At 46.7% G+C, this 25,086-nt stretch overlaps 1 protein-coding gene across 1 annotated transcript in view; it reads left to right on the top strand.

Annotated features, from left to right (window-relative positions):
• The window catches only part of TEX14 (testis expressed 14, intercellular bridge forming factor), a 107,512-nt gene that overhangs the window by 49,518 nt on the left and 32,908 nt on the right, over positions 1-25,086 (top strand). The window contains exons 16-20 of the mRNA XM_058164064.1: positions 2,537-2,619; positions 8,390-8,671; positions 11,403-11,491; positions 14,958-15,074; positions 21,656-21,788. Coding sequence (XP_058020047.1) covers positions 2,537-2,619; positions 8,390-8,671; positions 11,403-11,491; positions 14,958-15,074; positions 21,656-21,788 — 704 coding nt within the window. The remainder of the gene's footprint in view (positions 1-2,536; positions 2,620-8,389; positions 8,672-11,402; positions 11,492-14,957; positions 15,075-21,655; positions 21,789-25,086) is intronic.

The following is a 25,086-nucleotide window of genomic DNA, read 5'->3' as shown; positions in this document are numbered from 1 at the left end:
TTTAAAAACATTTTTTTACAACCTCTTCGGCCGAATAAGTTGTAGAAAAAATGCTTTTAAAAGGTAAAAAAAAGGCTCTGATGATCCCAGCTGAGTTGCCTGATTGTCAAAGCCTTTTTTTTTTTTTACTTTTAAAAACATTTTTTCTACAACCTCTTCGGCCAAAGAGATTGTAAAAAAAAAAAAGCTTTTAAAAGGTAAAAAAAAGGCTCTGATGATCCCAGCTGAGTTGCCTGATCGTCAGAGGCTTTTTTTTTTTACTTTTAAAAGCATTTTTTCTACAACCTCTTCGGCCGAAGACATTGTAAAAAAAAACACTTTTATAAGGTAAAAAAGGCTCTGACGATCACAGCTGAGCCGCACGATCGTCAGAGCCTTTTTTTTACTTTTAAAAGCAAAGATTGCGCATCACAGCTGATCATCCCCCCCCGCGCGCTGTTCTACTTACCGCATGCCTCCTTTTGGCGTGTACTGCGCGCGCGCACCTCGCATGCAGCCAGAAAACTGGGAGTCAACCGGTTCAGATTTCACCACTAGGAGAGACAATCCGAATTCTCTCCATCAAGAGAAAAACAGCAAAGCAATGTTTCATTTATGTCTACAAGGATCTTGACTGACTTGGACATTGGGTGCTATCCAACAAAATGAAATTCAGCAGTGAAAAAACTGAGGTTCTACATTTAGGCAAGGAAAAACCAAATGCACAGGTACCGTATAGGTGGCACCTTGCTCAATAAATGCAATAGACTAGAATAGCAGAGTTGGAAGGGACCTGTTGTGACCCAGGCCCAAGTAGGTAGTAATCAACTTAGTCCGTGGAAAAACAAACTTTATTCCAGCAGCTGGGAATTACTTCCTTCCCAGCTTCGTTCAACTCAAAGTAAAACAAATGCCTCCCAACACAAATTCCTCAGTTATCTCACAAACCTTAGTCCAATTAGGCAAACTGCCAAAGGCCCTTCCTAGCAAACATCCAGAAGCCACAAAAACAAAGACGTATACGAAGCAGAAGATGAAGCAGAAGGCGCAGCTACAATGTTGTTTTCCGGCAAAGCTCAAACGCCGTTGCTGGTCTTTTAAGCCTTATGGGAGGAGCCAATCATCTCCTGGCCTTTCTCCCGAGCCATCCTTTTTGCTTTAGCTGCTCTTGCCTTCTGGCAGCTTTTCTCATGCGTGCATTAGGAACAGGCTCCTCCTGTTCCTCTGCCTCACAACTATCAGTCTCTGGAGGCTCTGGAGTCCACACATCACTCATGATGGCCCTGGCCTCACCTCAGCCTCATCGCTGTCTGACTCAGTTGCCAGCTTCATAGGCTGCTGACAAACCACAACAGGACCTTTGGAGGTCTTCTAGTCCAACCCCCTGATTAGGCAGGAAACCCTATAGCTTTTCAGACAAATGGTTATCTAATCTCTTTTTAAAAGCTTCCAGTGTTGCTAATAGTGGGGACAGTGAGAGGGATCTTGAAAGTCCTACTGGACAATCACTTAAATATGAGCCAGCCGTGTGCGGCAGCTGCCAAAAAAGCTAACACAGTTCTGGGCTGCATCAACAGAGGGATAGAATTAAGATCAGGAGACAGAGAGTGAGAAACACACACACACACACACATATAACACAAACACACACAGAGACAGACATAGATAGATAGAGAGAGAGAGAGAGACACACACACAGGGAGACCAGCTGACAGGTGAGCATCTTTGGCGAGGGCGCTCCAGCTTTCCCCAAGCCTGACCCCCGAGGTGGGCATGTGAGGTTCGGTGGGACCAGCCCCCATTCCCACTGCCCTGAGTTTCTTTACCCATCCTGCAGCGGAGTGGTGCCACCGGTGGCTTTGATTGAAAAGCCTCCTTCGGGCGGTGAAAGTCCCTCGTGCAAGTTTTAAAGCTGGGCGCTTGTGGGCCCGTTCCCCCTTTTCATCATCCCATCCTTCCGGATCCCATTCCCACCCTGCCAGCCCTCGTTAGAAAGGCCGGCGTCAGTCGCGGCCAGGTAGGCCAATTTCTCAGGGCGGAGAGCAGGTTGCGCATCTCCCCAAGTGACCGAGGCACGCCCAGCACCAACAAGGACCAGAAGAAGCCCCAGCAAGAGTGAGCCGCTGAAGAATCAGCCCCAGCCGCTTCTCCATGCCCTGCCCTCGCCCTTACCTTCTCAGGCCAGGTGAAGAGTGACTGGGAGGGGAGGGCGAAGGGCGGGGCCAGCCAGTGGTGGGATCACCTGACCGGGAGCCACAGCAGAGCGCCCAAAGAGCCGCATGCAGCTCTGGAGCCACGGGTTGCCGACACCTGCTCTAGGCTGTTTAGAGCATGGGTCTCCAACCTTGGCAACTTTAAGATTTGTGGACTTCAACTTCCAGAATTCCTCAGCCAGCTTTGCTGGCTGAGGGATTCTGGGAGTTGAAGTCCACAAGTCTTAAAGGAACCAAGGTTGGAGACCCCTGGTTTAGAGGAAACCCAGATAAAGTGGGATGTGATTGTAAACACAATCCCATCTGTGATCAGTAGAAATGATGCCGGTAACCTGGTTTTGCAGGTCCTTCAAAAAAACAGCTCCTGAAATCTACGAAGCAAATTTGAGAAGCGAGGAGAGGAGAATGGCCCAGTCGGAATGGACAAGTGAGTTTTGGGGTTTTCCAGTCCACAGAAACGGGGGTTGGGGGGGGGATGTCATTCAAGTGAGCTGGGACTACAATACCCAGCATTCTCAGCCCTACAGTGGATAGATTGACCCTGCTGGATTAGGTGAAGATGCTAATCTAGCATTTGGGATCAGCTAGATGTTCTTTGGGGGCTCAACAGATGGAGACACATCCTTCTCCCTCCCCCTTTCCCCCCAGAATTAGGATTTAGCAATGGTGCCTTCAGCTTGGAGGCATCTTAAGGTTATCCAGATGGGGTAACCCTTGATAGACCTTCTTGATAGGAAATTATCCAGTCCTCTTTTACAGCCATCTAAAGTTTGGGGCAGTGATTTACACAGATTACCGCTAGTAATAGACTATGGGCTGTTTCACTCATCAAGAATTCTTCATGCTGGGTGGGGAATTCTAAGAGTTGAAATCCAGACATCTTAAAGCCAATGCATCAACAGAGGGATAGAATCAAGATCACCTGAAGTGTTAATACCGCCCTGAGTCCTTAGGGAGATAGGGTGGTATAGAAATACGAATAAATAAATAAATAAATTTATTATGCCTTGGTAAGGCCACACTTGGAATATTGCATTCAGTTTTGGTCCCCACGATGTAAAAAAGATGTTGAGACTCTAGAAAGAGTGCAGAGAAGAGCAACAAAGAGGATTAGGGGATTGGAGGCTAAAACATATGAAGAACGGTTGCAGGAACTGGGTATGTCTAGTTTAATAAAAAGAAGGACTAGGGGAGACATGATAGCAGTGTTCCAATATCTCAGGGGCTGCCACAAAGAAGAGGGAGTCAAGCTATTCTCCAAAGCACCTGAGGGTAGAACAAGAAGCAATGGGTGGAAACTAATCAAGGAGAAAAGCACTAAGAACTAATTTATTTATTTATTTTATTTATTTATTTTGTCACAACTAAGGAGGAATAGAATAGAATAGAATAGAATAGAATAGAATAGAATAGAATAGAATAGAAAATATTGAATGGAATGGAATAAATAGAATAAGAAATCAGAATAGAACAGGACAGGACAGGACAGGACAGGACAGGACAGAACAGAACAGAACAGAACAGAACAGAACAGAATAGAATAGAATAGAATAGAATTTTTATTGACCAAGTATGATTGAACACACAAGGAATTTGTCTTTGGTGCATATGCTCTCAGTGTACATAAAAGAAAAGATACGTTCATCAAGAATCATAAGGTACAACACTTAATGATAGTCATAGGGTACAAATACGCAATCAGGAAACAATATCAATATAAATCTTAAGGATACCAGCAACAAAGTTACAGTCATGCAGTCGTAAGTGGAAGGAGATGGGTGATGGGAACGATGAGAAGATTAATAGTAGTGCAGATTTAATAAGTAGTTTGACAGTGTTGAGGGAATTATTTGTTTAGCAGAGCAATGGCCTTCGGGAAAAAACTGTTCTTGTGTCTAGTTGTTCCGTTGTGCAGTGCTCTATAGCGTCATTTTAAGGGTAGGAGTTGAAACAGTTTATGTCCAGGATGTGAGGGGTGTGTAAATATTTTCCCAGCCCTCTTTTTGACTCGTGCAGTACGCAGGTCCTCAATGGAAGACAGGTTGGTAGCCATTGTTTTCTCCGCAGTTCGAATTATCCTTTGAAGTCAGTGTCTGTCTTGTTGGGTTGCAGAACCAAACCACACAGTTTTAGAGGTGCAGATGCAAGTTTCCTGATAGTGACGACAATGAATCAGTGGAACAACTTGCCTCCGGAAGTTGTAAACGCTCCAACGCTGGAAGTTTTTAAGAAGCGATTGGACAACCATCTTTTTCCAGAATGTTGTAGAGTCTCCTGCTTGAGCAGTGGGTTGGACTAGAAGACCTCCAAGGTCCCTTCCAACTCTGTTATTTTGTCTTCTGTAAAGTTGCTCTTTGGATAGTATAGCTGAAGTAAGGTTAATTTGAACCTGTGTCTCGTGGGAGACTCTAGGAGAGAACTAGAACTCACAGTCTCCCAGTTTTTGCTTCCCATCTTTGCCCGCTGCACCAAATTGGCCATTGGTGAGTAGAATTAGGGTGGCTGGGACACAGTCTCCTAATCTCTGCAATGGAAGAGTAGCTCCGTTGTTTCCTTCCTGCCCACAAGATGGCAGTAGAGGCCAAAGAAAAGGAAATTGTGCAGTTTTTTTTTTTAAATCTCTCCTTGAAAATATCCACTTTATGGATGTTTTATTGATTTATATTGAATTATTGAATTACAATGCTGCCCAGCTGACTGACGCAGCAACTTTGGGAAGCTTACAATATAATGAAAAGGCAATAAGACGAGAGGTCGAACGACTAGCCTTGTGGTGCAACCAAAATAATCTGGAACTGAACACACTCAAAACCGTAGAAATGGTGGTAGACTTTAGGAGAAACCCTTCCATACTTCCAGCTCTCACAATACTAGACAACACAGTATCAACAGTAGAAACCTTTAAATTTCTAGATTTTATCATATCGCAAGATCTAAAATGGACAGCTAACATCAAAAACATCATCAAAAAAGGACAACAAAGAATGTTCTTTCTGCGCCAACTCGGTGAGCTCAAACTGCCCAAGGAGCTGCTGATTCAGTTCTACAGAGGAATTATTGAGTCTGTCATTTGCACCCCTATAACTGTCTGGTTCAGTTCTGCAACCCAACAAGAAAAACACAGACTTCAGAGGATAATTAGAACTGCAGAAAAAATAATTGCTACCAACCTGCCTTCCATTGAGGACCTGTATACTGCACGAATCAAGAAGAGGGCCGTGAAAATATTTACAGATCCCTCACATCCAGGACATAAACTGTTTCAACTCCTACCCTCAAAACGACGCTATAGAGCACTGCACACCAGAACAACTAGACACAAGAACAGTTTTTTCCCGAAGGCCATCACTCTGCTAAACAAATATTTCCCTCAACACTATCAAACTATTTACTAAATCTGCACATTATTAATCTTCTCATCGTTCCCATCACCAATCTCTTTCCACTTATGACTGTATGACTGTAACTTTGTTGCTGGCAATCCTTATGATTTATATTGATATATTGACCATCAATTGTGTTGTAAATGTTGTACCTTGATGAAGGTATCTTTTCTTTTATGTACACTGAGAGCATATGCACCAAGACAAATTCCTTGTGTGTCCAATCACACTTGGCCAATAAAAAATTCTATTCTATTCTATTCTATAAAAGGTCATTTGTTTTAAGGACTGGTTATGACAGCACTGAAAAAAAATATTGCAACCCATCCTCACACTTACGACCGTCGCAGCATCCCAAAATTTGGGCGCTTGTATTTACCATGGTAACGGCATCCTGGAGTCATGAGATCATCATTGGCACCCTTCTGAGGGCTTCGAACAGAGTCAGTTGGTAAGGGAAGCGGGATTTTTTTATGATTCGGTTATCAACCACAGCCAGAATGGTCATAAACTGAACATAGTTCACTTAATGACCGCATTACTTAGGAACACAAATTCCTGTCCCACTTGTAGTGGTAAGCCAAGGTCTACTTTTACTGGTGGTCCTCGATTTACATCCACGGTGGAGCCCAAAATTTTTGTTGCTAGGCCCACACGGTTGTGAAGTGAGCTTTGCGCCCCGTTTTACGACCTTTTTTTTGCCACAGTTGTTAAGTGAATCCCTGCAGTGTGTGCAGTGACTCACACGGTTGTAAAGGGAATCCGGCTCCCACCGTTGACCTTGCTTGTCAGAAGGTCGCAAAAAGGAGACACTGCAACCGTCGTAAATATGAGTCGATTTCCAAGCGTCTGACTTTTGCCCATCATCTGGCCGTGGGGATGCTGCAATGGTTGTTAAGTGTGAAAAACAGTCATAAGGCACTTTTTGTGTATTACAGCTTTGAACGGTCACTAAACGAAAAAAGTTGTAAGTCAAGGCCCGGAGATTTCAAATCCCAGCCAGTTTTTTTTAAAAATATATAATTTTGTGTTAATTTTTATACACAAACAAAACATTTAATACATTAATCCTTCTGTGTGTCATCTCGATGCTTCTTCCGTGCCTCCTCCTTCTTTGTTGATCCACCTGTCTTCATTTTCTCTTAATCTACCTGTATTTCGGTTATACCATTCTCTTATATCTTACATCTGTATCTCTCTTCTAACCAATCAGAAAATTGTCCCCATATCTTAAAATATTCAGTATAGTCTTTTTCTTTCATTGTCAAAGTTAATCTATTCATTTCTGCACAATCTAGAATTTTCTTAATTACTTCCCCTTCCAAGGGAATTTTCTCTGCTTTCCAATTTTGTGCAAAATCCAATTTTACCCTCGCTGCCGTTACTACATGTATAATAAAATATGCATTTTCTTTACTAATTTTCACTGGAAGAATACCCAATAGAAACAGCTCAATGCATAAACATATTTAAATCAATAAACATATTGATTTAAAACCAGAGTTGTTTTTATTGGGGATCCTACCAGAGAAAATTAGTAAAGAAAATATTGATTTGATTATACATGTCATTACAGCAACAAGAATTGTTTTTGCGCAAAATTGGAAAGCAGAGAAAATACCCCTGGAAGGAGAAATGATTAGAAAATTTTTAGATTGTGCAGAAATGAACCAGATTAACTTCGATGATTAAAGTAAGAGAGGATTCAGAATATTTTAAGATATGGAATAAATTTTTACCATTGGTTAGAAGAAAGGTACAGATAAGCAATGGATAATTATGTAAGAAAATGATAATAATGTATTTTTGGAAAAATGGTAATAGTTGTTGTTGTTTTTTGAATTTATATCCCGCCCTTCTCCGAAGACTCAGGGTGGCTTACATTGTGTTAAGCAATAGTCTTCATCCATTTGTATATTATATACAAAGTCAACTTATTGCCCCCAACAATCTGGGTCCTCATTTTACCTACCTTATAAAGGATGGAAGGCTGAGTCAACCTTGGGCCTGGTGGGACTTGAACCTGCAGTAATTGCAAGCAGCTGCTGTTAATAACAGACTGAGGACTCCCTGTATTTAATCCCATGTAGCTTCCTTACCGTATCGGCTGAAATGGTCATGTCCCACTAAAACCAGTCCAAAGATTGATTGATTGATTGATTGATTGATTATACATGTCATTACAGCAACAAGAATTGTTTTGCAAAATTGGAAAGCAGAGAAAATACCCTGGAAGGAGAAATGATTAGAAAATTTTAGATTGTGCAGAAATGAACCAGATTAACCGATGATTAAAGTAAGAGAGGATTCAGAATATTTTAAGATATGGAATAAATTTTTACCATTGGTTAGAAGAAAGGTACAGATAAGCAATGGATAATTATGTAAGAAAATGATAATAATGTATTTTTGGAAAAATGGTAATAGTTGTTGTTGTTTTTTGAATTTATATCCCGCCCTTCTCCGAAGACTCAGGGTGGCTTACATTGTGTTAAGCAATAGTCTTCATCCATTTGTATATTATATACAAAGTCAACTTATTGCCCCCAACAATCTGGGTCCTCATTTTACCTACCTTATAAAGGATGGAAGGCTGAGTCAACCTTGGGCCTGGTGGGACTTGAACCTGCAGTAATTGCAAGCAGCTGCTGTTAATAACAGACTGAGGACTCCCTGTATTTAATCCCATGTAGCTTCCTTACCGTATCGGCTGAAATGGTCATGTCCCACTAAAACCAGTCCAAAGATTGATTGATTGATTGATTGATTGATTAAATCCAACCGACTTGTCTTTGTGTCGCGGTTTCTCTGCAGCCGAAGTTAAACAGATGGCCAAGCAGGCAGCCTCGGGGCAGCTTCATTTACCGACGCAGCACCCTGCCCCCAGATGGATGTTGCAGAGCGAGGCGCAAGACGTCCAGACCGTTTTCCCGAGCCCCACCATCTGCGAGCGGGTCCGATTCTGCCAGGAGAACAGCGAGGCAGGAAGGGGGCAGCGCCGGAGGGCCAACGGCGACCGCAAGGTGCTTTGCAACCAAGAAAAACAGACAAATCCAGACGGGGTGTTAGGAAGAGTCCCAGGCCTGGAGAAAGAAGGTAAGGAAGGTTGAGTTACAGCTCTGTTTCTCAACCTTTGCTGTCGTGTCCCACTCCTCCGCTGACGGCCGGGTCAGGGAAATCCGAATCAGGCGTGCCTCTGCAGCTCTGCCAAAGTCCTAGCAAAGTCCTCAGGGCAGGCAGGAGACCAGAAAGTGACTTCAGCAAGATATGTTTAGACTTTGCCTGACTCAGAGAATGCCAGAAAGCAGGTCCTTTATATAGGCCATGGGGTGTGGCTCCATGACTCAGCACTTATCCAGGCCTGCCCCTCCCTTCCTTCTGTTGCCTCCGCCTATCAAGTCTTCTGACGCAAGGGTCACTCCAGTCGGCAGCTGTTGGCAATAGACCTTCCTCAGGCTCACATGCTGTGGAGGAGGGGGAGGGGTCTAGTTGCTCCGTTTGCCTGGGCATGGAGCCAGAGCTGGGGGCTAGAGGTATTTCTTCCTCTTCAGCCTGTCTGGGCACGGAGCCAGGGCTGGGGCCGGGAGGCATACTAGGACATTCTTCAGCGTTCGGAAGCAGATAAGAAGATCCCGGCTGCGGTGAGAGCGGGCAAGACACAACACTTTGCAACTTGAAGAGGTGTGGACTACAACTCCCAGAATTCCCCAGGCAGCACAGCTCGTCTCAGTGGCGTTTACTTCCATGTAAAAACAGACACTCCCCGAAAGTAGCCAAAATTCATACATTTCGCTGCCAGATTTTAGCAGCCCCAGCGATGCCGATCTAAGGTTCAATCTTTGCCGTGGGGGTTTGATCCAGTGGTTAAGGCAGCAGGCTTGAAACTGGGAGATGGTGAGTTCTAGTCTCACCTTAGGGATGAAAGCCAGCTAGGTGACTTTAAGCCAATCAGCAGGTGACAGTGAGTTCTAGTCTCACCTTAGGCATGAAAGGCAGCTGGGTGACTTTTGGGTCAATCACCAGGAGACAGTGAGTTCTAGTTCTGCCTTAGGCACAAAAACAAGTTGAATGACTTTGACCCGATCATTAGGAGACAGGGAGTTCTAGTCTCACCTTAGGCATGAAAGCCGGCTGGGTGACTTTGGGTCAATCATTAGGTGATAGTGAGTTCTAGTCTCACCTTAGGCATGAAAGTCACTGTGTGATTTTGGACCAATTACCAGGACAGGGTGAGTTCTAGTCCCACCTTAGGCAATAAAAGTATAAATCCTGCCTGGACTACTGCAATGTTCTCTACATGGGGCTCCCCTTGAAGAGCACCAGAAGGCTCCAGCCGGTCCAGAATGCGGCTGCGCGGGTAATAGAGGGAGCAACACGATGCTCCCATGTAACACCTCTCCTGCGCAAGCTGCACTGGTTACTGGTGATCTTCCAGATGCAGTTCAAGGTGTTGGTCATCACCTTTAAAGCGCTCCATGGCACAGGACCGGGTTATTTACGGGACTGCCTACTGCCACCAATAGCCTCCCATCGACCTGTGCGCTCACATAGGGAGGGCCTCCTCAGGGTGCCGTCAGTCAAACAATGTTGACTGGCGGCCCCCAGGGGGAGGGCCTTCTCTGTGGGGGGCCCTGCCCTGTGGAATGAGCTGCCTCTGGGGTTGCGGCAACTCCCCAACCTCCGGACCTTCAAATGCGAGCTTAAGACCTTTTTATTTCGCCGTGCGGGTCTAGCCTAACATAATTTTAAACATGGGGGTTTTATTAGGGTTTTATTATAGTTTTAACTTAATTTTGGCCAAATTAGAATCAGATTTTTTAAATGTTTTAATTTTTGTTTATGTTGTTTTATTCTGGCTGTAAACCGCCCTGAGTCCTTTGGGAGAAGGGCGGTATAGAAATCAAATCAAATCAAATCAATCAATCAATCAATCAATCAATCAATAAATAAATAAATAAAGCCAGCTAGGTGACTTTAAGCCAATCATCAGGAGAAGGTGAGTTCTAGTCCCGCCTTAGGCATGAAAGCCAGCTGGGTGACCTTGGGCCAGTTTCTCAGCCCAGCCCACCCCGCTGGGTTGTTGTTTTTGTGCAGAAAATAGGAGGAAGAAGGAGAATTAGATCTCATCACCCCCCCTTAGGTTATTTATCAAAACTATTAAGATGGTTTTTTAAAAATTTTTTTAAAAAAACGCATCTTAAATTTTTCTTTTTTCTTTTTTTTAACCCTACCCTCCATGTAACGGTTGACCAAGACGCAGCAAATTGCTGACGTTGTGCTGTGAATTGCCCACCCTTTTCCCTGGGAAAGAAGACCCTTCCCCGGAATAAAATGGCCAAGCAGCAGGAACGCAAATCGACTTTGACATAATTGGTGTCCAACGAGAGAGATTGTCTGTAGCAATTTTAGCGTTCAGGATACGTTCCGTTTTCCTGACGGTTTTCGACGCTATCGGTAGCGAGCGGATTCGCCGGTCTGGCTCCCAGGATAACCAAAAAGGATGGTTGGGTTTTGTTGTGGTTTTTTTCCCCCCAAAGACCGTTTTTAAAAATACGCATTTATCGGGAACGCTTTATCCCTCTGCTCTAAAGGATAATTCATTTCTTTCTTTTTTGGGGCTCTGCGGATTAGCCCTTTAATTGCGATTATCATCCCCATCAAATCAGCCTCTATTGGCCTTTCCTGAATTATTTGTTTTTTCCAGCCTGTCCGTTGTCCGAGGAACCGAGTTTTGTCTCTGCATGCTAATTCCGACTCCCACCCCTCCTCGTTTCCCTGGGGTGGGGAGGGTGATGTTGCATTTCATGTTGTCTTAATTTATTATTAGGAAGAGACAATCCGGTTCCAGCCTGTGAGAGCGGCGCAGCGCCATGCGAGCCCATGTGCCTTTCTTTCCCTTCGGAGGATTCGTGCCGGGTACGTTGTTTTGTTTTGGTTTTCTTGCTCCTTCGGCCACGGAAAAATTAAGCCATCGTTCTTGGTCCCATCGGCCAATCCCGATCGTTGAGTAAAATAAGACTAGAACTACACAGCGTTAAGCCATTCCGGAGATAATACTTTAATGCAATCCCGCTCAGAAGCACCTGACCTGGCGCTTTGGATCAAAGCAAAGAATCTGAGCGAAAGGTTGCTGGTAAAAGGGGAGACCTTTTTCTAACAAAGGTTAGCACGTGGGGGTCCTTGGTACTCTCTGAGCTGGGTTGTTTTCTTACAGACGTTTCGGGACCCAACTAGGTAGCGTCATCAGTGCTAGAAGGGAGTGGGGTTTGTGGAGAAGAGGAGGAGGCGGGAGGAAGAGGACTGTGGGGTCCTTGGTGCTTTCTGAGCTGGGTTGTTCTCTTGGGCACGTTTCATGACCCAACCAGGTAACATCATCAGAGCTACTAGGAAGTGGGGTTTGGTCTATGTTTATACAGTATAACAAGTGAGTTGCTAACCCTGACACTTGGTTGAGAGATCTTGGAGCTTCCTTCATTAGGCTGAGAGAGAGAGAGAGAGAGAGAGAGAGACAGAAAGAGACAGATAGAGAAAGATGGAGGGAGAGAGAGAGAAAGAAAGACACACAGAGACAGAGAGAGAGAGAGAGAGAGAGAGAGAGAGAGAGAGAGAGAGAGAGAGAGAGAGAAAGACACACAGAGACAGAGAAAGAGACAGACAGGTAGAGAAAGAGAGAGAGACACACACAGAGAGAGAGAGAGACAGAGAAGAGAGAGAGAAAGACACACAAAGACACACAGAGAGAAAGACAGAGAAGACAGAGAGAGAGAGACAGGCAGAGAGAGAGAGAGAGACAGAAGACACAGAGAAAGAGAGAAAGTCAGAGAAGACAGAGAGAGAGAGGCAGATAAGACACGGAGAGAAAGATGCACAGAGGGAAAGACAGACACCGAGACAGAAAGAAAGACACAGAGAAACACAGACAGACAGAGAAAGACAGAGAGAGACAAAGACAGAGAAGACAGAGAGAAACAGAGAAAGACATGCAGAGAGACACAGAGGCAGAGAGAGACAGAAGACACCAAGAGAAAGACAGAGACAGAGAGAAAGACAGAGAGAGAGAGAGAAAGGCAGCGAAGACACACAGAGACAGAAAGACACACAGAGAAGAAGACAGAGAGAGAGAGACAGGAGGAGAGAGAGAGACAGAAGACACAGAGAAAGAGAGAAAGTCAGAGAAGACAGAGAGAGAGAGGCAGATAAGACACGGAGAGAAAGATGCACAGAGGGAAAGACAGACACCGAGACAGAAAGAAAGACACAGAGAAACACAGACAGACAGAGAAAGACAGAGAGAGACAAAGACAGAGAAGACAGAGAGAGAGACAGAGAAAGACATGCAGAGAGACACAGAGGCAGAGAGAGACAGAAGACACCAAGAGAAAGACAGAGACAGAGAGAAAGACAGAGAGAGAGAGAGAAAGGCAGCGAAGACACACAGAGACAGAAAGACACACAGAGAAGAAGACAGAGAGAGAGAGAAAGACACAGAGAGACAAAGAGGCAGAGAAAGAGACAGAAGACATGGAGAGAAAGACCGAGAGAGAGACAGAGAGAAAGACAGCAAAGACACACAGAGACAGAGAGAAAGAGAGAGAGAGACACACACACAGAGGCAGAGAGAGGGACAGAAGACACGGAGCGAAAGAAAGACAGAGAAGACAGAGAGAGAGAAAGAGAAAGACACACACGCACAGAGAAAGACAGAGAGAGACAGAAAACAGAGAAAGAAAGAGAGAAAGACAGAGAAGACACAGAGGCAGAGAGAAAGACACACAGAAAGAGAGAGAACGACAGAGAGAGAGAGAGAGAGATTAGATAGATGGACGTGAGGCTCTTAATTCTTTTCTTGGAGATATTGATTGACCCAACTAGGCAACATCATCAGTGCTAGAAGAGAGGAGGGTTTACAGAGAGGAGGGAAGGAAGGAGAGGCCTGTGGGATCCTTGATGCTCTCTGAGCTTGCTTTCTTGCAGACGATTCATCACCCAACTAGATAACGGCATCAGTAGGGGATACTCTCAGTTCATATACGAATGGCTCGCCCTGTCAGCATTGGTGGGCGTATTCTTAGAATGTGGCTTACTGATCATTTGTCTGACTTGGTAGTTCCTGGCTTGGGGTCTTGCAGTGACACCTCCGTTACGATAAATAAGCAGAGGACTACTTCCTTGGCAGTCCTCGATTTAACAACGATTCACTTAGCAACCGTTCAAAGTTACAACAGCACTAAAAAAAAAGGGGGGGGGACTTGTGGACAGTCCTCACGCTTACAACCGTTGCAGCATCCCCAAAGTCACAGGATCAGAATTTGGAAGCCAAGCAAAGTCAAGGGTGGATGGGTGGGGGGTTCACTTAACGGCCACACGATTCGTTTAGCAGCTGCAGCGATTCCCTTAACAGCTGTTTCCAAAAGTCGTAAAAGGAGGTGTAACTCGCTCAACAAAAGTCGTAAAAGGAGGTGTAACTCGCCTGGCTTAACGATGGAAATTTTGGGCTTCCGACGGGCAAACTCAATTGGGGGGGGGGGAGGATGGATTTGCTTAACGACCGCACGGTTCACCTAACGGCAGCGATTCGCTTAACAAGCATGCCGAAAAGGGTCATAACGTCGGGCGCGACTCGCTTAACGACTGTCTCGCTTAGCAACAGAAATTCTGATCCTAATTGTGGTTGTAAGTTGAGGACTGTCTTGAGTCTCAAAGGAAAGGCGGAATATTCACTAAAGAGATATGGGGCAGGTGTCGTGTCCCACTCCTCCTCTGACGGCCGGGTCGGGGAAGTCCGTATCAAGCGTGGCTGCGAAGCCTCTGCAGCTTTGCCGAAGTTCTGTCAGAGTCCTCAGGGCAGGCAGGAGACCAGGATGTGACTTCAGCAATCCAAGTTAGACTTTGCCTGACTCAGAGAATGCCAGAAAGCAGATCCTTTATATAGGCCATGGGGTGCGGCTCCATGACTCAGCACTTATCCAGGCCTGCCCCTCCCTTCCTTTTGCTGACGTCGCCTTTCTATTCTCCGGAAGCGAGGATCTCTCCAGCCTCCAGCTTGTTGGTAATCTTAGCTCATGACTGGCTTCACATTCTTCAGGCTCACATGCTGTGGGGGAAGGGTTTAGTTGCTCCGTTTGTCTGGGCATAGTGCCAGGACTGGGGGCTGGAGGCACGTCAGGCCATTCGTCATGCTCGGCCTGTCCGGGCATGGTGCCAGGGCTGAGGGCTGGAGGCATGCCAGGACATTCTTCCGCACTATCAGCGTCCGGCAGGAGATAAGAGGGGCCCGGCTGTGGCGGGGGGGAGCGAGCGAGGCACAACACTAGGTAACAAAATAAATAATCTCCTCCTATTCTGGATAAAGATACCGTTTTAATTTCCATCTCTCTTCCAGGTGGAAGAGGTGACCCATTCGCCGTCTTTGTCCCTTAACGTATCCGAGGAGTTTTTCACGCCAGACTCCAACTGTTTTTTGGGCGGTTCTGCTCCTCCCGAGCCTTCAGAATTGGAAGTAAGAGAAAAAGGTTGATGAGGTTAGCCAAGATGGCTTAAATTGACTGCTTTGATTAAAGGAAAGAACGCATGTAATTTTGTTCCTACCTGGAAACCATTTCTGGACTTTGTGCTTGAGGTGGGAGGGGAAAAAAAGGAAACTCTGATTAGGGGTTTTGCCGATCGGTTAGGTTTTGTGGTTATAGAAATGGCTAGTATATATCTATATATCTATATAAAAGCGAACACCGCTCATGCATTAATCACAAAATCTCCAGAACCGTAAAGCCTACGAACTTGAAATTTGCCATGTATGTTCCACTTGACTTCTAGGTGCTCACTAAAAAAGGATTTTTTGAAACGACCATCAGAGCATTAGTATTTCCTCTATTATGATTAACATGCTCTGATGCTGAGAAGTTGTACTCCCCCTCCCCACCTGAAAATAAATCTGTTCCAAATGCAAAACAAGCAGAGGAGAGGAGTTTCACTTTCAGTTTTGCTTTCACAGCAACAAGCAGCTTTACTACAGAATAGTTGAGCTAAGCCACGCCCAGCCTCCTTCCTGTCTCCTCCTTGCTCACACAGCAAATACTGTTTGAGTTTCCAAACACCCCTCAACTCTCTCACACACTGACAGGATGCTAGCCAGATGAATACCGATGGATGCTATGGGCTGGGACATTATACTCCCCCTCCCCCTCTGTTCCAACTGCCAGTAGCGTCGTATTAACACACTCTGATGCTACGGAGTTATACATTCTCCATTAAGTTTCAGTCTGCAAGTGTCAATTTATCAAGCCCGAGCACCTAGTTTTTGTTGCTGAATGAGACAGTCGTTCCCTAGCATCCAGCAAGTGAATACATAAAAGTAAAAAGTTGAGGTTTCATGTTATGACCTGATTCCACAAGTAGTCCTCAACTTACAACCGCAATTGAGCCCAACATTTATGTTGCTAAGCGAAACAGCTGGTGCCCCATTTTATGACCGTCCTTGCCACCGTTGTTAAATGGATCGCTGCAGTGGCTCAGTCACATAGTTGTGCTTTCCCCTTGGCTTTGCTCATTGGTTTCGTGAGTTCTGCCCCATTATACGACCTTTCTTGCCACCGTTGGTAAGTGAATCACTGCAGTTGTTAAATTAGTCACCCGGTTGTTGAATGAATCTGGTTTCCACATGGGCTTTGAAGATCGCAAAAAGCGATCACGTGACCCCGGGATTACTGGTTTTATATCCTGTGGGGTGTGGCTCCATGACTCAGCACTTCCTAGGCCTGCCCCACCCCTGCTTCTGTTGTTCCCGCCTCTCCTGCCTATGAAACCTAGGGTCCAGCCAGGCCTGATTGCCATCAGCTGGGTCTGGAGGCATGGCCTTGGGGGGGACGAGTCAGTTGTCAAGCATCCGAATACAAATCGGGTGGCCATGGGAATGCTACAACGGTCATAAGGGTAGAGAATGGTCATAAGTCACTTTTTTTAGTGCCGTTGTGACTTTGAACGGACACTAAGCGGACTGTTGTAACTCGAGGGCTGTGTGTATTGCAACAAAAGGAGTCCGAAGTCGATGCTTTTTTCCCTATTTTTCACCTCTTTCTTTCACCTTTTCTCTCTTTCCCTTTTCCTCTCCTGTTTTACCTTTTATTTTCATTTGTCTTTATATTCCTATATGTTATGTTTTGATAAATTAACCAAAATTTGGAACCTATTTAGAAAAAATAAAGAGAGAGAAAGGGTGACTTTATATACACAGAGAAAAGAGCCCTTGATGGAGATTATCGGGCAGGGGGCGGGGGGAGGGAAATTTTGGTTTCAGGAAAAGGTCAAAAAGCTAACGCAGGCCGTCCTCGAGATGCGACCATAATGGTGGTGGTATGTCGTGGTGGTCATTAGGTGCAATGTCTCGCTTAATGTTCCCCTCCCATCCCTGCTCTCCGCAATGAATGCGGGTCATTAAGTGGAGCACAGGTAACTCAGGTCTGGGGGAGACCTTTGGACCAGGGGTCTCCAACCTTGGCAACTTTAAGACTTGTGGACTTCAACTCCCAGAGTTGCTCAGCCAGCTGGCTGAGGGATTCTGGGAGTTGAAGTCCACAAGTCTTAAAGTTGTCAAGGTTGAAGACTCCTGCTTTGGACAACCTGCCTCAGCCCTCCCAAGCCCTCCTTCACCCTATAAGATTCCCCCGTGCTTTGCTTCCAGACTTTGGGGTTCTGTTCTGTCCCCCTCGCCTCCGTCTGAGCGATGGCTTAATTAGCCGGCACTATCAGCTCTGGCAGTAAACTAGCAAGCGTATGCCAAGTGACTCTGTTATCTCCCTTGATGCCAATGAATCACCCAGGAACAAACAGTACTTCAGCTCTAGTCAAGCAGTTGATTTTGCCTGCTATGAAGAGGCATAGCAGCCCTCGCTGGTTTTATATCCTGTGGGGTGTGGCTCCATGACTCAGCACTTCCTAGGCCTGCCCCACCCCTGCTTCTGTTGTTCCCGCCTCTCCTGCCTATGAAACCTAGGGTCCAGCCAGGCCTGATTGCCATCAGCTGGGTCTGGAGGCATGGCCTTGGGGGGGACGAGTCAGTTGTCAAGCATCCGAATACAAATCGGGTGGCCATGGGAATGCTACAACGGTCATAAGGGTAGAGAATGGTCATAAGTCACTTTTTTTAGTGCCGTTGTGACTTTGAACGGACACTAAGCGGACTGTTGTAACTCGAGGGCTGTGTGTATTGCAACAAAAGGAGTCCGAAGTCGATGCTTTTTTCCCTATTTTTCACCTCTTTCTTTCACCTTTTCTCTCTTTCCCTTTTCCTCTCCTGTTTTACCTTTTATTTTCATTTGTCTTTATATTCCTATATGTTATGTTTTGATAAATTAACCAAAATTTGGAACCTATTTAGAAAAAAATAAAGAGAGAGAGAAAGGGTGACTTTATATACACAGAGAGAAAAGAGCCCTTGATGGAGATTATCGGGCAGGGGGCGGGGGGAGGGAAATTTTGGTTTCAGGAAAAGGTCAAAAAGCTAACGCAGGCCGTCCTCGAGATGCGACCATAATGGTGGTGGTATGTCGTGGTGGTCATTAGGTGCAATGTCTCGCTTAATGTTCCCCTCCCATCCCTGCTCTCCGCAATGAATGCGGGTCATTAAGTGGAGCACAGGTAACTCAGGTCTGGGGGAGACCTTTGGACCAGGGGTCTCCAACCTTGGCAACTTTAAGACTTGTGGACTTCAACTCCCAGAGTTGCTCAGCCAGCTGGCTGAGGGATTCTGGGAGTTGAAGTCCACAAGTCTTAAAGTTGTCAAGGTTGAAGACTCCTGCTTTGGACAACCTGCCTCAGCCCTCCCAAGCCCTCCTTCACCCTATAAGATTCCCCCGTGCTTTGCTTCCAGACTTTGGGGTTCTGTTCTGTCCCCCTCGCCTCCGTCTGAGCGATGGCTTAATTAGCCGGCACTATCAGCTCTGGCAGTAAACTAGCAAGCGTATGCCAAGTGACTCTGTTATCTCCCTTGATGCCAATGAATCACCCAGGAACAAACAGTACTTCAGCTCTAGTCAAGCAGTTGATTTTGCCTGCTATGAAGAGGCATAGCAGCCCTCGCTGGTTTTATATCCTGTGGGGTGTGGCTCCATGACTCAGCACTTCCTAGGCCTGTCCCACCCCTGCTTCTGTTGTTCCCACCTCTCCTGCCTACGAAACCTAGGGTCCAACCAGGCCTGATTGCCATCAGCTGGGTCTGGAGGCATGGCCTGGGGGGGGGGAAAGAGTCAGGGGACGGAGGCCTTGTTATCTTCTCCACCTGGCCTGCCTCTGGCTCCTGGAGCTGAGCCAGGGAAGCCCGTGCTCCCGAGGTAAGTACTGATGGACCTTCCCCCCCGCCCTCTCACTTTCCGAGTCACTTTCTAGCAGGGGGCCCGGCTCGGGGGGCGCAGACAGAACAGGTTCCCATAGACCCGTGATGGTGAAACTATGGCTCTGCGTGCTATTTTTTCGGGCACGTGAGCTGTCACCCAACTCACCTGCAGCTGCGCATCTGCGCACACACCCCTAGTTGGTGTTCGGGCCTCTGGTGTGCATGCACGCAATTCAGGGGAACCCAGCTGGTCTTCGGAGCTCTCCTGCACATCTGCACGTGTTTGCGCAGGCACACAAGAGTACTGGCACGCAACGCACACATGTGTAGACAGCGTTCACACACGTGCATTGCGTGTGCAAAAACCACACATATGCGCAGATGGTGCAATTGCGCACACAGCGGGGTGCCCAGAGAGCTCTGGGAGTTGAAGTCCACAAGTCTTAAAAGAGCCAAGTTTGCAGACCCCTGCCATAGACCTATTCCCATTCTTACTGGGAGTCGAACACCCCCTCCCTAAGATCTGAGTCCCACCCCATCCACCAGGCCAAATGCCTCCCTCCTCCTCTTCCTTGCTTACCTTTGGAAGAGCTCCGAGGCCACCTACAGCAAGGATGGGCAACTATGGCGATCTTACAACCTGTCGTGTCCCACTCCTCCACTGACGGCCGGGTCAGGGAAATCCGAATCAGGCGTGCCTCTGCAGCTCTGCCAAAGTCCTAGCAAAGTTCTCAAGGCAGGCAGGAAACCAGAAAGTGATTTCAGCAAGATAAGGTAGACTTTGCCTGACTCAGAGAATGCCAGAAAGCAGATCCTTTATATAGGCCATGGGGTGTGGCTCTATGACTCAGCACTTATCCCGGCCTGCCCCTCCCTTCCTTCTGTTGACGCCGCTTATCAATTCTCCTGAAGCGAGGGTCACTCCAGTCTGCAGCTGTTGGTAATTGACCTTCCTCAGGCTCACATGCTGTGGGGGAGGGGGAGGGGTCTAGTTGCTCCGTTTGCCTGGGCATGGAGCCAGAGCTGGGGGCTGGAGGCGCTTCTTCTTCCTCGGCCTGTCTGGGCATGGAGCCAGGGCTGGGGCCGGGAGGCATGCTAGGACATTCCTCAGCGTTCGGAAGCAGTTAAGAAAGCCCCGGCTGTGGGGAAAGCGGACGAGGCACAACACAACCTGTGGACTTCAACTCCCAGAATTCCTGAGCCAGCCAGCTTCCGACAAGCAAAATCAGCGCGGGATGCCACTCAATGAGCCCATGATCCACTTAACAGCTGCAGTGATTTGCTTAAAGACCGTGACAAAAAGATTGTAAAATTGGGGGTGGCTCACTTAACAGTTGACATGCATCAGAAATTGTGGTCGTAGGAGAGGGAGTACACCTATAGGCATGCCCTTGTGTTTCAGGACCCTGGAGAGTTCCTGGAGAGCAAATGAGGTATTATTTTGCCAGGAAATTGGCCGCCTTCAGCACCTTGGAGAGCTCCAGACAAGAAGCTAAAATGTTGGGTTACTTCTGTTGGTCCAGGGTTGGTCGCGGCCTGTTAATTAGATCTCCCAATCTAGGGGATCCTTTATTGATAGCTGCTCTTTTTCCTCAAGATTTGGCAATTACAGTAGGTGAGTCATTGAGTCTGAACGTGCAGCTTTCTTTCTTTCTTTCTTTCTTTCTTTCTTTCTTTCTTTCTTTCTTTCCTTATTTTTTCTTTCTTTTTTTCCTTCTTTCCCTTCCTTCCTTCTCTGGCTCCCTCCATTCTTCATCCCTCTCTTTCTCTTCCCTTCTTTCCTTCCTTCCTTCTTTCCTTCTCTATCTCCTTTACTCCTTCCTTCCTTCTCTCCTTTCCTTTCTCTTTCTTTCTTTTCTTCCTTCCTTTCTCTTCTTTCTCTTCCTTCCTTCTTCCTCTGTCATCCTTGCTCTTTCCTCCCTTCCCTCCTTCAACCCTCTCTCTTTCCTTCATTCTTTTCTTCTTCCTTTCTCCTTCCTTCCTTCTCTGTCTCCCTTGCTCTCTCCTCCCTTCCCCCTCCTTTCCTCTCTTTCTCTTTCTTTCTTTCCTTCCTTCCTTCCTTCTCAGTCTCCCTTGCTCCTTCCTCCTTTCTTCTTTTCCTCTCCTTCCTTTTCTCTCCCTTACTCCTTCCTATTCTCTCCTTCCCTCTCTCTTACTCCTTCCTCTTTCCTCCCTTACTTCCCCTCTCTTTTTCTCCTTCCTTTCCTTCCTCTCTCCCTTCCCTTCCCTTCATTCTCCTCTCTCTCTTTCTCCTTCCTTCCTTTTTACAAATAACTCAAGCATAAAAGGTGCCCTTCCTTTTTTCCCTACAATGACAACCCTGTAAGGTGAGTTGGGCTGAGATTTCTATGAAGTTATTTGATGCTGTAACCTGTAGTTCAATGTATCCTGAAGCCTGTTTGGGTCCTTTCAACTCCTGATTTGGAGGACTCATGAACTGGCGAACGGAGAACGCTTGAGGTTGAGCTGATTGATTGATTGATTATGTGCCATCAAGTCATTCCCAACTCCCTAACAACACAGATTTGTCTCCATGACGATCCATCTCTAACCTGCCCTTCCAGGACCAAAATACCTTGTGTTAATATTGGGCATTGAGTTCATTGTGCCAAACAGTAAATTAACGAAGTTCACGTTGAGTAAATAAGAATAAATATACGGACAATAACTCATCTTGCGTTCCAGCGTAGTTGAAGCTTCGTTGAGACAACTCAATTCTTGCGCTGCTGAGAAACTCTGATTTATCCTTTTAGTATTCCACGACCGAGGAAGAGGAAGGAGACGATACTCTAGGAAGAACGGAGGAAATTCCTGGGCAGAAGGAAAAATTGAAAAAACCTCAAGGAATCTGGGGTCAGAAAGAACATCTCATCCGTTCAGGGCAGAGTAAGGATTTCTTTTCTTTTTTTTGTACGTGTGCGTGCAATATTAATTCTTCCTGCCGTCTTAAGTACAGGTAGTCCTCAATTTACAGCCATTTGTTTAGTGACGAAAATTACAGTCGCACTGAAAAAAAGTGACGTGACCATTTTTCGCTCATACGACCTTTGCAGCATCCCCATGGTCATGTGACCAAAATTAAGTCGCTTGGCAACTGACTCATATTTATGACGGTTGCAATGTCCTGGGGTCATCTGATCCCCTTTTGCGACCTCCTGACCAGCAAAGTCAATGGGGAAAGCAGAGTCACTTAACAACCATGTGACTAACGTAACGACTGCAGTGATTCACTTAACAGCTGTGGCCAGTAAGGTCGTAAAATGGGGCAGAGCTCGCTTTAACAATTGTCTCGCTTAGCAATGGAAATAAGGGCTCAATTATGGTCAAAGGCTACCTGCGCTTAGAAAAAATAATTCAGGTCATTTCTGCGAACGATGGAGGATAAAAAAATAAAAAAAATTGACCTAAGATTCTCCAAAACTTAAGTTTAATCACTTGGTTTTTCTGGTGTAGCATTGATGACCACAGGGGGAAAGTGGAATTTGGTGGCTTTGGTGCTCTCTGAGCTTCGGTTGCTTTATTATTATTATTATTATTATTATTATTATTATTATTATTATTATTATTATTATTATTATTATTATTATTATTATTATTATTATTTAACTTTTTATACCGCCCTTCTCCTGAAGGACTCAGGGCGGTTTACAGCCATAATAAGAAACAACAACAATATACACATAAAACCATAATTTAAAAAACTTATTATACAAATGGCCAAATTAAAACATTTAGAATAAAACCCAAATTTTAAAATGTTAAAACATTAAAACTAATTAAAATCCTATTAAAATCCTATGCCAGTCCTGCGCGAACAAACAAATAGGTCTTCAGCTCTCGGCGGAAAGTCCGAAGGTCCGGCAGTTGCCGAAGTCCAGGGGGAAGTTCGTTCCAAAGGGTGGGAGCCCCCACAGAGAAGGCCCTCCCCCTGGGGGCCACCAGCCGACATTGCTTGGCGGACGGCACCCTAAGGAGTCCCTCTCTGTGCGAGCGTACAGGTCGGTGGGAGGCATGTGGTAACAGCAGGCGGTCCCGTAAGTACCCTGGCCCTAAGCCATGGAGCGCTTTAAAGGTAGTCACCAACACCTTGAAGTGCACCCGAAAGACCACAGGTAGCCAGTGCAGACTGCGCAGGAGAGGTGTTACATGGGAGCAACGTGTGGCTCCCACTATCACCCGCGCAGCTGCATTCTGAACCAACTGGAGCCTCCGGGTGCACTTCAAGGGGAGCCCCATGTAGAGAGCATTACAGTCTGCTTTCTTGCAGACGTTTCATTACCAAGCTAGGTCACATCATCAGTGCTAGAAAGGAGAAGGGTTTGAGGAGGAGGAGGAGGAGGAAGAGATGGGGTGAAGGAAGAGGACTATGGGGCTCTTGGTGCTCTCTGAGCTTGGTTGTTTTCCTGCAGACACTTCATTACCCAACTAGGTAACATCATCAGTGCTAGAAGGGAGGAGGGTTGGAGAGGACAAGGAAGAGGAGGACCGTGGGGTCCTTGATCCCAACAATCCTCCTCCTTCTCCTTCTCCTCCTCCTCCTCCTCCTCCTCACATACCCCACTCCCTTCTAGCACTGATGATCAGTGGTGGGTTTCCAATATTCTTACCACCAGTTCGCTGTGCGCGCGCATGCTTGCTTTGCGCATGCGTGCGCCTTCCGCGCATGCCCCTGGCCTCGAGAACCTTGCCTAAATAAGGATGGCATAGAGCCGGGGATCTCCGCTACCAGTTCAACCGAACCGGTACGAACCAACTGAATACCACATTTCCTGATGACGTTACCTAGTTGGGCCATGAAACGTCTGCCAAAAATCCATCAAGCTCAGAGAGCACCAAGGACCGCCCCTCCCCACCCATTTCAACCCTGAGCGACAAATATTCTCCTTTATTAGAGAGACAAGGTAGTCTCGGGCATCTAACGTCCTGAGGGATTCGGAATGCAATTATTAAGTGTGGGGGAAGAGAGAAACCCACGCTCTTAAAAAAAAAATCACGCAGAAGACGGAGAGGCCTCTTGTTGTGGTCTGCCAGCAGCCCACGGACTGGCAGCGGAATCAGACAGTGAGGAGGCTGGGAAGGACCATGGGCCAGTCCTGGAGTTGGGAAGGCCTAGACGAGGGCTCTGCATCGGAGGCAGAGATGGGGCCAGGGCTATCTGGGAGCGATGCACGGACTCCGGAGCCTCCAGAGGCGGACAGCAGAGAGGCAGAGGAACAGGAGGAGCCCGTTCCTAGTCCACGCATGAGAAGAGCTCCCAGAAGGCAAGAGCAGTTAAAGCAAAAAGGACGACTCGGGAGTAAGGCCAGGAGATGATTGGCCCCTCCCATAAGACTTAAAAGAGCAGCAACGAGCTGTTGGGTTCTTTGTAGAAAAGCAACATTGATTTCCGTGCTTCTTGTCAGCATCTCTTGAACTTTGTGGAGGTTCTGCCAAGAAAAGCCTTTGGCAGGTTGCCAAAGACATCAAAAGTTGGTGATGAGGCCTACGGGACTGGTTACGAAGAATTTTGTTTTGGACAAAGCTGAGCATGAATGAATTCTCAGCTGTTTTATCAATTTCCCCTGCACCTGGATGAAACTGTCTATCTAGACCCGTTCCAGTCCGGTTTTCGGCCCGGTTACAGCACGGAGACGGCTTTGGTCGCGTTGGTGGATGATCTCTGGAGGGCCAGGGATAGGGGTTGTTCCTCTGCCCTGGTCCTATTAGACCTCTCAGCGGCTTTCGATACCATCGACCATGGTATCCTGCTGCGCCGGTTGGAGGGATTGGGAGTGGGAGGCACCGTTTATCGGTGGTTCTCCTCCTATCTCTCCGACCGGTCGCAGTCGGTGTTGACGGGGGGGCAGAGGTCGGCCCCGAGGCGCCTCACCTGTGGGGTGCCGCAGGGGTCGATCCTCTCGCCCCTTCTGTTTAACATCTACATGAAGCCGCTGGGTGAGATCATCAGTGGTTTCGGTGTGAAGTACCAGCTGTATGCGGATGACACCCAGCTGTACTTTTCTACACCGGACCACCCCAACGAAGCTTTCGAAGTGCTGTCCCGGTGCCTGGAGGCCGTACGGGTCTGGATGGGGAGAAATAGGCTCAAGCTCAATCCCTCCAAGACAGAGTGGCTGTGGATGCCGGCATCCCGGTACAGTCAGCTAAATCCGCGGCTGACCATCGGTGGCGAGTCATTGGCCCC

The sequence above is a fragment of the Ahaetulla prasina genome, chromosome 1 (assembly GCF_028640845.1).
Source record: "Ahaetulla prasina isolate Xishuangbanna chromosome 1, ASM2864084v1, whole genome shotgun sequence".
NCBI classification, from domain to species: Eukaryota; Metazoa; Chordata; class Lepidosauria; order Squamata; family Colubridae; genus Ahaetulla; species Ahaetulla prasina.
The sequence above is the reverse complement of the archived record's forward strand: the minus strand, read 5'-3'. Positions and strand labels throughout refer to the sequence as shown.